Source organism: Formica exsecta, unplaced genomic scaffold (assembly GCF_003651465.1).
Source record: "Formica exsecta isolate Colony F162 unplaced genomic scaffold, ASM365146v1 scaffold458, whole genome shotgun sequence".
NCBI lineage: Eukaryota > Metazoa > Arthropoda > Insecta > Hymenoptera > Formicidae > Formica > Formica exsecta.
This window is the reverse complement of record NW_021851814.1, coordinates 470,114-482,364: the sequence shown is the minus strand read 5'-3', so window position 1 is coordinate 482,364 and position 12,251 is coordinate 470,114. Positions and strand designations below refer to the sequence as shown.

The following is a 12,251-nucleotide window of genomic DNA, read 5'->3' as shown; positions in this document are numbered from 1 at the left end:
GCTGAACCGTCTTTAGGAAACTTATCGGTACGTACAGAAAAACCCAATGGGAGACAAAAGCAGAGAAAACGAAAGGTAAACGATCTTTTTTTCAAACTCCGGAAGACTTCTCCGAAAGCCATAAACTACTAACACTTCGGTCAAAATTGCTAAAATCTAGTTCATAGAGTGTTTATAGATCAGGTTATTCCCATAAAACATCAGTATATCATTTCGTGTTTTTTTTTACTGCCGCTTTTTATATCACCATTTGCCGCAAAATTTGCTCGAATCTTAAAAGAAATAATTATTTGCTTCCATCGTATTGATATCATCAACAATCTCATGTTAACACGGAAATTAAAATTTCATTCGCGAATAAAATTCAATAAATCATTATAAATTATTATCATTAGTAGCTGTAATATATTGCAATACAATAAAAGTTCCATATTTGTGCATGTTTTATATTTTACATTCGCGGTTTGATATTTGCAATCATTTCTCAGATCTGCAAAATTAAAACTGGAGGAATATTTTTAAATATTTAATATAGAAAAAAAATCGACATAAAAATTGAAAGATTTATGTAAAATAAATATATATAAAACTGATCACTGCAAATCTCTCGTCATTACAATGTTAACGTCAAGCAAAACTAATTACAAATTGTTTATTTGTGCGAATAATTTTCCGACTGGCATATCAACGAAATCGACGGATCGATACGGTGGGGGGTCCGACTATCGACTTCGTATAGTGAAAGAGAACGATTCGCCACATCGTAGCAGCCTCCGTTCAGCGGCACGTGCTGACATATGGGTTTTTGGGGCTTTGCAGTGTCTACGGAAGTCTTTGTGCGGGGGTGGTAAATGGGATGTCATCGTGTTAAATGGTCCTGATGCCCGGGGAAGCAATGCCGATCCATTGAAAACGCTTCTCGCTGGACCAATTCTTGCGGCTAATTCCCGCCGTTTATACGTTTAATTGCCTTTGCCAGCCACCTGGACCACCACCGGGACGCGCGAGATGTTAGGAGCGGATTTGAGTCCGTTTAACGGGCGCGTTTAACATCTCGAGCATGTGCCGTCGCGAGTGCGGGTCTCACCTCGTGTCTCGGGGTTATTGATTTACGAGAACATCTCTTTCCGTGCCGGTAGATATATACACGCCAACGCATTTAGACACGGTAATTCGGTTGGCCACCGAATGGACCACCCAGTAATTTATGTGAATCAAAGCGTTACTCTAACGCTTTAACCAGCATCACACTAAGTAAGTATCAGTTAACTATTGCGTGGGCCTCTGTTTAATTAGAAGCGATTCGTGTGTTCGTACTTGGAAATTGTTTTTTACTCAATCTTTTAATCGAAGCTGGTGTCGCAAAAGCAATTGCATTTAAATGTTTAAATTTAATTTGCTGAAATATAGCTAATTACTTTGAATTTACTAGCTTTCTTTCTGTTTCTCTCTTTTAAATATACTTAAAATGAATAAAAGAGAATTGCTAGTGATTTATTTAAACGTTTTTCATTTTATTTTAATCTATCTGGTTTGTTGAAAAGTATCAAAAACGCGTTATAAATATTGTGCAACGCCATCAAATTATTATTTTAAAGATAATACACGACGAGAGAAGTAAAAAAAAAAAAAAAACAAAAAAAAACGCGTGCACAAAGCTCTGAAATTAATCCCCGTTGCTAGTAGGAGGAAAAAAGTTGTCTCTCGTCAAAGTGTCGTCGTTATCAACGTACTATTCGTCCCTCACTTGACGGGTCGTAAATCGTGTATCGACAGTCTGCACAAAAGCGTGGAAAAAGGCGATAGCGAAATAAAGAAATTAATGAAGCGCCCAAAATTAATGGGACTCAAAATTCTCAACGGTTACAAAAAGAAATTTTAAACTTTCTCTCTTTCTCTAGAAATCTATAAGAAAAAATAAAAATTGAGATTAGAACCATTTGAAAAAGAAACAATCGAGACATATTAAAAGAAAAGTAACAATATATATACATACAATATATCCATTGATTTTCTCCAATGATGAGTATTTTTTTCCAACCAATTTCATTTTTCATTTTCCTTCCTTTTGTGTGATTTTTATTGCCTGAAAATAAAAAAAAAAAAGAATTCTTTTTCTTATAAAATATATGGATATATGTGACATTGCAAGAAAATATATATTCATTTTCTTATATTATCTCAATTTCTAAAATAATTTTAATATGAGATCGTTTTTAAGTATATATAACGCGTAATCAATTATTTATCAAAAAATCTCCTGTTTTCTGTAAAGGATCTCTATAGTTATATAAGAAATAGTATAACAATCTGATGCGAAAGATTAGTATAAAGATTATTGCCTATTCTGTGAAAAATATATTCCATCAGAATATTATACGATGTATGGAAAAAGAAATGACGATAGACTAATAACATAATTGTCTATTACAGACAGATATGTAAGAAAAATATAATATATAAATATTTTGAACCAACCATCGATGGTGATATAATTTTAATTAGGCAATCGGGAATAGATATCATTAATAACGGTAAAATCACAAGCGCAGAATAAGTAAGCAATTAGCGAAATGAGAAAGAGATGAGAAAAAGAGAGAGAAAAATGGCTGACGTCGGCGGGCAACGGATTGCGCCGCGATTTCCAGGAAAATGAATGCTATAAATAAAGCCGGCCGGCCAATAATTCCGTCGCGATCGAGCGACGAAGAGTTTTTCATCGGATCGCGAGCGCGAGAGAGAGAGAGAGCGGCACAGGAGCGACGACGGAGGCGAAAGAGAGCAGGAGAGTAGCAGGAGGATGAGAATGAGGAGGGGGAGAGGACGAGGAAACGCGGAAACCCTCCCCGGCGAAGGAGAGGGAGGACGTGTGGCGCGCGTTCGGGCAGTTTGTAATCAAATTTAAAATTCCCAGCGCGGAGGAGGCTGATGAAAGAGTAACCAACGGACGCGATCGAAACGGGTCGTCCACGGGTCTCGTCACGTGACGTCGAATAAACGGAGGATGGTATCCCGCGCCGATGCTCTTCCGCGAAGTCGCGCGCGCGTCACTAACCCTCTATCCACCCTCTTCCTATGTCGCTCCCTCCTCTTCTCTCCCTCGCCGCTCTCTGCTTCCTCGTCGGCCACTCTCGAACGCTGAATTTCCCTGGGGGGCGGTGGGCGCTGAGATGGTGGAGGCCGTATAAAAAGTTCGTGCGGGCGTCGTGGACGAGGGGCTCAGCAGCATCGTCCAGGCTTCATTAGAGATACGCGCGAGGATTGAAGCAGATATAATTTCAATAAATTCGCAATCTCGATAATATAATTGCGCAAAAATAAGCCTCGTAAATTTTTATTCCTAACATGTAATATACGATTTCCCGTGTCTATAGCATGGGGAGATCAACTTGAAAAAAATTATAAATATCCACAATGTTATACGCAATATGTATTATGTATATTTAAGCATATATATAATCCAAAGATAATAATATTTTAAACTCACGTATACATATACACAGAGATGGCATATTCTGCAAATGTTTCAATGTTTTCAAACCAAGATAAAATTAACCTCTCAATGCTATAGCTTGTATTTTAAAAAACATAAAGCGTCATCTAACGAGGAAAAATTATATCAAAAGTACGATTTAGGCATTTACCAATTTATGATAAGAAAATCTGCATTTACTATGGATAAAGTAGATTTCGTTATTTCGTTTCTCTTCACATCCAAAGTTAGATTAGAACAGGTTTCGGTACTTGGGCATGGAACAGGAGCACTGTATTCAGGAAAAAGAATAATTAGACAAACGAGATAATCACACAATATAAGCTAAATTAAATTTCTTATAGATATTTTCATTAAATTGTTTTATTTTGTACGATAATAATAATAATAATAACTTTTATGATGTATGTGTACATGCAGATATCTATGCGAGAGAATTATATATAAAAAGAAGATACTTATTTTAATAATGACCACTTAAGTTGTTCCTTCGCCGATTGCAATACCTGAAACATTGAAAAAAGACAATTTATGTTATATATAAATCAAAAGTATAGCTTTCAATTTAAAATAAAAATGGTATAAATTAAAATATATACCTGTGCTACTGTTTGTTCCCCAAGTGGAATGTCATCCGTTCGCAATGCTACCCTCTGCACTACACTTGACGCGTCCGCATCCAGAATTATACTGAAAAGATAATCTTCGATTTTATTATATCACTTCAAAATTTGTTAAGTAAACAATGTTCTATTTACCCGCCGTCACAAATCTCATCCATTGCTAGCATTACTATGTCCAAACTGTCCAATACTGCTCTCTTCTCGACATTCTTGCGGAGAATCTGACTGACAGAGTCGTACAAGCAGTTGAGGACACTCATAAGAATCAACTGAAACAAGCCCAATATGTTAGGTATATAATTGTGATAGTCTTAAGATATTTAACAATTATACAAACCTCATTTTCATGCGAACTGCCCATGGCTCTGTGTGTTTTACTAAACAGATTCTTCTCAAAGGTTTTTTGCTCTTTTGGCGTTGGAAATACATTCTTGTCATAATACTTTGCCAGAATTCTGTTGCCATCATTGTCGAGAATAGCCATTCCTTTGACCGTGTACAATGTAGGTTCCTAGATCAATTTTCAACATCTCTTTAACTTGTAATAAATAACACAAAATAAGATTACGCATATATTCACACATAACACATATGTCTAGTGCAATATATAAAATCATGAGATTTCGAATATTAATGTGTTGTCTCAAATTATTAACGGCCTTATTTTACATTAAAAATAAATCAAAAAATGAAACAAAATAGAATAGAAATTTAAAAGAAAAGATCCATATACTATACAATTTGCTAGAAATCTCATTGTATAAATTTGTTTTTTTCTTTTTGTTAAAAGTGCTTCAAACTCTATAAAGTTATCCAGCACATATATACCTAGACTTTTAATTAAATATTTCTTTTTTTTTTTATATTGTTCTCCCGGTTTTATAATAAAATGTGCCACTTAATATGCCATTAGGTTATGTTGCATAAAGTTCAAATATTTATTGTGCTAGAGAGAAACGCAAATACTAATATATCAATATTTTTATCATAAATATATGCTACAAGGTTTTATAACTGTAAAATCAGTGAAGATTTATTTTAAAAACCTACCAATAATTGACCATCCATGTTTACGTTAAATTCTTGTCAAACTAAACACTGAACTCGACTAATTTTGACGTGTCCAGCAGTGCTGAAAAATGCCTAACTGTAAACTTCCCTAGAACAATATTCTCATATAGTGTGAAAAATCTGCGCATGTGTAAAAATCTTTCATTTACATATTCCTTCGAAATAATAAATTTTCTATATACATTGTTAAATTTCATTACATATGTGGAATTTTATACGAGAAATAAATAAAAAGGGAATTACCTACATATATACATATGACAAAAAATGTTAAAATCATAAAGCTATACTATTTTATTCTATTGTAGAAAAAAGCACTGGGCTTATCTTTCTTGAATTTCTTATTACTTTGAGCACTAATCTCTTTTTAAGAGCTTTGTAAACTTGCGGAAGAATTCTGGTCCGTTCCAATAACCCCTATAAAATATTAATAGCATAAATTAATGTAAAATTATGCGTTTATATATTTGCAATATCATTGTTTATTTATATAAATTAATCTCACCTCAACATCAAGTGCCAGTATATAAAAGGGAAGATATATTTCTTCAACCAAAACATAAAATAGAATTCTTTGCCTTGATTCACTGGAAAAGTCTCCATAGGTTGCAAATTATAGTCAAACTCTGCCAGAATGCATTTGCCGTAACCAGTAACCAAGGGACATGATGCATAACCATCGTAAACCATCGTCATTGGTTTACCAGCTAAATCATCCATGATATTCTGATATAACACCTTTCCTTGTGCAGCTGTTAACAAATATTGTATATTTAAGCTATTATATATAATCTTTATATATAGATTTATATAATATTATTTTACCTATTGCAGCCATTGTCTTAGAATTCGGAGTGTTTGTACAATCACCTATACCAAATATATTTGGGTATCTTGTGTGTCGGAGTGTTTTCGGATCAACACAAAGAAATCCAGCTTCATTAGTCAATATCGGATGTTCCTTCAAAACTGCAGGAGGTCCCATTGGAGGCGTTACATGGAGAAAAGAGTACTAGTACAATAATAAAAAATATTCAATTTTATCACAATATATAGTCAAACAAATTTTACTTTTACTTAGAATAAAAAACATACATCTTGCACTGATATTTCTCCTGGTGAGTTTAGTTTCTCAAATGTGGCTTGTTTTTTGTTTGAGTCTATCTTCACCAGATTTGTTTGAAGATTAATACTAATGTCTCTCTCCTTACAAACATTCCAGAGGGAATCGGCATATTTTTTTACTCCGAATATAACCGGCAATGCCGTATTATACACAACGTCAATATTGTTACGCAAGTTGTGCTTTAAGTATAATAAATGATTATTAGTTAATATAATAAATAAAAATTCTTCTTGTAAATTAGCAAATTATAATAATTTCAGAGATATACCTTGCGAAAATAGTCCTCGGCAATGTAAGCGATTTTTTGTGGAGCACCAGGGCATTTGACCGGTGTATTTGGAAACGTAAATATTGCAGTTCCTGATTCAATCTTTTTAATTTTCCCAAAAACTTGGGATACAGTATCAGGCCCATAAATAGAGCCAACTTGTGCATTGGGATCATATAAGCTCTCCGTTAAACCTGGAATCTATCAAAAATATTTTTATCATTGTATGAATCCAGTTCAGTACCAATACAATGTATAGTAGTACTATTTTACTATATCATACTTTATCCCAATATAATTGCAAGCCTAATGCAACAATCATAATGTCATATTGTATTGTATCTCCGTGATGTGTCAATACTTTATTGACGTCTGGTTGAAATTCGACAACAGAAGCTTTTAGCCATTTTGCTTTCTTTGGCAGAACATTTTTCATATACCTCCTTGATGACTTAAAAGAACTAATGCCACCACCGACTAAAGTAAACAAGGGTTGATAGTAATGAACCTGAAAAGATAATTTATTAATGAAATATACATATTTTATATATAAATGTACAATGTAAATTTAAATTTTTTTAACATCATTGGGTTCCAGCACAATAACTTGGCTTGGTCCATCAATTTTTCTTGATAGCTTTGCAGCCATTGAGCAGCCGGCAGTACCACCTCCAACCACCAAGATTTTGCAACTAATGTGATAAATTTAAGATATCTTAAACAATGGCACAGCTTTTTCTTATATAAAATACTTACGTATGATGGATTTGCCTATATTCATTTCTAAACGATATTCTTCTAGATAGTGATGTGAAATTCTGAGATAATAGTGGACGGAACATGGTGTATCGTAAAGATTAAATGTAGCTCTGTGTATAATGAGTAAAAATATAATTTACAAGCACTTACATAATATTCATTTACAAAATAATTTTGAAATCTTTCAAATTACGTTTTCAATAATTTTAATATACCGACAATTATCAAACACTATTCAAATCCAATCAAGCGAAGGGCAAAATAAAATAGTATAAACTCCAGAATATACGTGCGATGTGATAGGAATCATTGTAAATTATAAGTTGTGATATCCTATCAATATGAAACATCTGTATCTTATTTACATTTTATATATGATTAGATATTCGTATTTTTTTTATATTCTAGGTTAATCCCTCTGTCCTTCATGTCCAGTCGAAAGCTCGCGTGACAAACTTTCACTTTCACAATATCACGCGTTTTCGAACCACTTGAAAAAAGTGATTGAAACTTCCTCGTTCGGCTACATTCCAATATCCGCGATTGTAATGTCCGACACATTACGAAAAAATTTGCATAACCTTGGAATAAGAGATGGTAAGAGCAACGCATCTCTCGTAGAGAGACACATCTGTGCGCTAAAACATGGAGCTCTCGAAGAACTCTTTATCACTGAAACGTCAAGAGAAAAAAATTTATAAAAAGTGAATATTATATTATATACATTTTAATTGCGTTAATTTTGTAAATTCTATTTAGATACGCACATATACACACAAAAATCTCGAAATATCAAATTAATTATAAAACAAAATTAATTTCAACGATTACATGCGAAATCAATCATTTACAATGATATGATATAATATGATATTAATACATTTTAATGTATTAAAAAGAGGAATTTTTTTATCTAAAAGAAATTGTATACATGAAACCCGCCTATAAATCCGTCACTAATGTGCGCATGTGCATCTTGTATCCTCGAGATTTAAAATCGCGCGATCAATTCCATATAAATAAAATATGTAAGTGGCATAATTAAAGATGAATATGTATGTATGTACAGGAGAGGACACAGGTGATGAAAAAAGCCTTCGATAATATGCTTTAATGATCCTTTGTTTCTCTCTTTATTGAGGATAACTTTTTTGAACGCCGCCTTAAACTAGGCAAACTCGGCTCGGTTCAGCCGGGTCCTCGATCGCGCCAAAAATTCAAATTTGAATCATGTCCGCAGTTTGGAGACGCGAATCGTAACTCGGAAGTAAAAGGTAAAAATAAACCGAAATGACGGCGGTTCTATTATGGTTCTCAGGTAAATCTGAAAGAAAATATCACGCTTGTGTATTATTAGCGTACATTGTATAATAGTAATAATAATGTCTCGCGCGAATAAAATGAAAAAGTTTGTTTCGCCGTGATCGAGGACACTCGCGGCAAATCGCAAAACGCACACGGCTTACGACGAGCGGTAATAATGAGTTACATTCTTTCCTCTCGCTGTGCACATCGGTTGTTATTATTTTTTTTTTTTTTCTCTAAGTCCTTATAACTATAGTTATTATGTACAGTATTGTGGACAAGATTTCTATCAACTTTCACTAGTCGCCCATTCCTCCTAAGGGCGCAATTAGCCGTCCGTTTCATTAACGCACTCGCAATTTAATATTTGGACAATGTCCTCGTTACTTTATGGTTTTAGATACGAGCCATTGGATGAAGTTTTTTATACACAATAATGCGAGAAAGAAACGAGAAAATGAAAAAAATTATATATATATAATTATAATATTATATAATATAACATTATATAATATTATATTATCTTTATCATGAGTTGCATGTAACGCTTCATACAATAGCTCGTATTAATCCCATAATTGTGATAATTACATATACTAGCAAAATTAATTAACTATAAATGTCTAAGCAACCGAGAGGATAACGAAAAGTGTTATTAACGAAAGAAAATTGATAAAAAAAATATAGTCTAGTTCTATCGTACTCTCTTTTCTCTTCTTCTCTCGATAACTTTCGCCAAAATATATTGCATCGGCGCGATAAAATAGACTTATCGTTCGCTATATTCTCTACCATAATAAGAATTAAAAATATTTCCGCCATATTATGCGAAACGCAGCATTGCTATTTTATCGCGCCGGTTATTCGATCGTCGTTTGACGATCTGTTCATCGTACGACGAAGGACATTGTCGCAATAATGCATCTTTGCATTACCTCGTTCTCAGATCATATATTGTCGATAGATACGATTCGTCGTACGCATTCCGCGTATGTCGATTGAGGAACACAAATATTTGCATATTAAAAAAGAACAAAAAAAGAGGCGGAATAAGACATGCAGTTACGCGTGTGAATCATTCACGATAGAGCGAAAAGAAAACATCCTAATGAAAATTCATCCAATATTTATCGACGATAATCAATCTAACATTGGATTCTTTTCGGCTTTCAATACATAAACCTCTCGATAATAAAAAAATGCTTCTTATATATACATATAAAAAACGCAATAGTTTAACATATCTCTTTCTCTTATCTTGTTGCTGGATACAATGCGCACGTAATATAATTTTACACTTAACTTTTTATATAATTGACATTTAAGTCAGGCTTAACTTAAGTCGACCGTTATTTAAAAAAAAATATGGTTGAACGATCGTCGACCGAACGAATGCGTTTTAATATACTATAATATATCGTATACCGCTTAACAAAGTATAATCGGCACGTATCATCGATCGACACAAATCATCGCGCACATATACATTGATTTTGCAGGTAATTGCGCGTAACTATACAGCTTTGAAGAGCATTCGATTCGTGTGTGCACGCGAGTGTGTATACGTGCATATATACGCGTCTCTTGTACGCATTCAACTATGCGTGATACCGTGCATCGAAGTAATTTACTCTCATTTGGTTTCTTTTGGCATACAAAATAATTTTATTTACAGTCTGTTGATAATATCAATATTACTCTATCATTCTTTATATACTAACTTACTTTATAACTTACATAATAGTGTATTATATTTATTTACTACATTATGCAGGTAGAGAACTATTTACAGGATAATAAAACGAATATAAATATCATTTAGCAGATATTTCACTGCGTTTGTGAATGTGTATGTGTATGCGTTTGTTTCCTCTTATTTAAATCGATCGTTTCGTTGTAGAGATATTTGATGGATTTATCTCGCGGAACAATCACTAACAAAATATAGCATCGATAAAATTAACTTTGATGAAGTAAGTTGTCAAAACTGGAGGATTTAAGAATGTTAAATTATTATGTGAAAAAATATGAATATGTGTGTGACATTTCTCTATGACATCCCCATGCTGACGATGTAAAAGGAAATGAAAGAGAACATATCAATTAAAACACAGCCGGAAATAAGGCATTATTAAATGCATAATGTACTTGGAGTCAGGAAAAACGACTCTTAAATCTTAATTAACATAATAAGACTACTATTTTACTTAGAAAAGAGACTTACAACAGCTTGCGCATTTATATGTAAGGATATAGTTCTAATATAATACAAGTATGCAATTTTCCATCTATCTATCCCGAATCGAGCGAATCGAATCGCATCGCGGGGAGTTTTTGCTATTATATAATAATCTACTTAAAAATTTTCATTGGACATAGCTATAAATTAAACTTCCAAAATTAATTGCCAAATTATCCTCTGCAACGAATCAGTTTGGCGATCAATTTACGGGCCAAGAATATTCGGCGATGAATATTTACGTTCCTTCGAATGAGGAACGTAATAAGTATGAAATATCTAGGACGACGAAATAGTGCGAAGAAAGAATCTAAGAATACAATCTTCGATTTTTTTTTTTTTTTTTTTTTTTTTTTTTTTTTGTTATCAAGATTCTATCTTCACAAAGTCTCGTCAGGCTTACAAAATCTCTTCTCTTCTCTAATCTTTCTTTCTCTATTCTGTCTAAAACAATCTATAGCCATACTGTCGTATTCCTTACAAAGCAATATATTAACTTTTTATTGACTCTTAACACCTCGCTACTTTTGCACGAGTTGATTATAAAGGATATTTCTTTAATATTCTTGGTTTAGCAAGTAGAGTTAGCTGCAGCTTTTCTTTGTGAAAAATTAACAACTGCAAATAATACCATAATTATCAATCATTTGAAATTTGAAAAGAGAGGGAAAGGGATAGAAAAACTAACATAAAATAAAAATAACTTTGACACGTTCAATTCAGATATAATAACGAATAAATAAAGCCTCGCGCAAAAAAATAGCAAAGTGTTCAACATCAATATTTACAATCCCAATAAATCCGTCAATGTATTATCACGCATATCATCGCTAACAGCTGATTCTCATTTAGGACACGCGCGGTGGAACATCGTTCTGTCTTGCAAATCAACAAGGATCATCCCCGTTTAAGGATCGACACTCAATTATAACATGTATGCTGTGCGAATGGAAGAAAGACGAGTGAGTGAAAACATTATTTATTCGTAATCATGAACGAATATCTGGTTCATTAGAATTGTATAATTTTTTTCTTTCTTATTCAGATTTTTTACTTCACAACGTTTCGTCATTTTTTAAAAAATTTCAACTAACGTGAAATATTTCTAGTTATTGTGCGATAACTGTACAAGTTTTTCTTTCAAAAAAGAAAGTGAAAAGATATAGAAACAAAAAGAAAAGACAGGAAAGAACGAGAGAATGAAAAGATAATCCTTATTGAAGCAAACGATCGATTGCATAGCGGCAAATCAGACGATATCTCGCAGATATTCATCAAATATTTCCAAGATGTATCGATAAATATTTCTTCCTTGACGAAATCCGTCCGTTCAATAAGCTTTCGCTATTTGGAATTCACTCACTCTT

General features: G+C 33.2%; 4 protein-coding genes across 9 annotated transcripts in view; all 4 read right to left on the bottom strand.

Moving 5' to 3' along the window:
* LOC115240952 (segmentation protein even-skipped-like) overlaps positions 1-3,578 on the bottom strand; it is a 24,522-nt gene extending 20,944 nt beyond the window's left edge. The window contains exons 1-4 of one of the 2 annotated variants that reach the window (XM_029816421.1): positions 3,488-3,578; positions 3,056-3,237; positions 1,997-2,086; positions 646-1,905 (exon numbers count right to left, since the gene is read on the bottom strand). The gene's annotated coding sequence lies outside the window, so the exon portion shown is untranslated. The remainder of the gene's footprint in view (positions 1-645; positions 1,906-1,996; positions 2,087-3,055; positions 3,238-3,487) is intronic. The other variant, XM_029816422.1, reaches the window with a different exon arrangement.
* A 62-nt stretch (positions 3,579-3,640) lies between these two features.
* On the bottom strand, positions 3,641-5,275 carry LOC115240953 (coatomer subunit zeta-1). Of its 2 annotated transcripts, XM_029816423.1 has the most exons (6): positions 5,167-5,275; positions 4,454-4,627; positions 4,252-4,385; positions 4,093-4,183; positions 3,956-3,999; positions 3,641-3,766 (listed from the first exon to the last, which is right to left on the bottom strand). In XM_029816423.1, exons 1-6 carry the CDS (start codon positions 5,182-5,184, stop codon positions 3,721-3,723), a joined length of 507 nt encoding a protein of 168 aa, XP_029672283.1. In that variant the 5' UTR covers positions 5,185-5,275; the 3' UTR covers positions 3,641-3,720. The 2 variants fall into 2 exon arrangements, with proteins under 2 accessions (XP_029672283.1, XP_029672284.1); XM_029816424.1 differs by lacking the exon at positions 3,641-3,766 and having other exon boundaries at positions 3,843-3,999.
* A 65-nt stretch (positions 5,276-5,340) lies between these two features.
* On the bottom strand, positions 5,341-8,257 carry LOC115240951 (sulfide:quinone oxidoreductase, mitochondrial). Of its 4 annotated transcripts, none has more exons than XM_029816418.1 (10): positions 8,108-8,257; positions 7,534-8,012; positions 7,338-7,450; positions 7,165-7,273; positions 6,865-7,089; positions 6,582-6,782; positions 6,283-6,492; positions 6,013-6,199; positions 5,693-5,939; positions 5,341-5,604 (listed from the first exon to the last, which is right to left on the bottom strand). In XM_029816418.1, exons 3-10 carry the CDS (start codon positions 7,421-7,423, stop codon positions 5,544-5,546), a joined length of 1,326 nt encoding a protein of 441 aa, XP_029672278.1. In that variant the 5' UTR covers positions 7,424-7,450; positions 7,534-8,012; positions 8,108-8,257; the 3' UTR covers positions 5,341-5,543. The 4 variants fall into 4 exon arrangements, with proteins under 4 accessions (XP_029672278.1, XP_029672279.1, XP_029672277.1 ...); XM_029816419.1 differs by having other exon boundaries at positions 7,706-8,012; XM_029816417.1 differs by having other exon boundaries at positions 7,338-8,012.
* A 2,956-nt stretch (positions 8,258-11,213) lies between these two features.
* The window catches only part of LOC115240950 (cyclin-T), a 17,038-nt gene continuing 16,000 nt past the window's right edge, over positions 11,214-12,251 (bottom strand). The window contains exon 9 of the transcript XR_003884840.1: positions 11,214-12,232. The gene's annotated coding sequence lies outside the window, so the exon portion shown is untranslated. The remainder of the gene's footprint in view (positions 12,233-12,251) is intronic.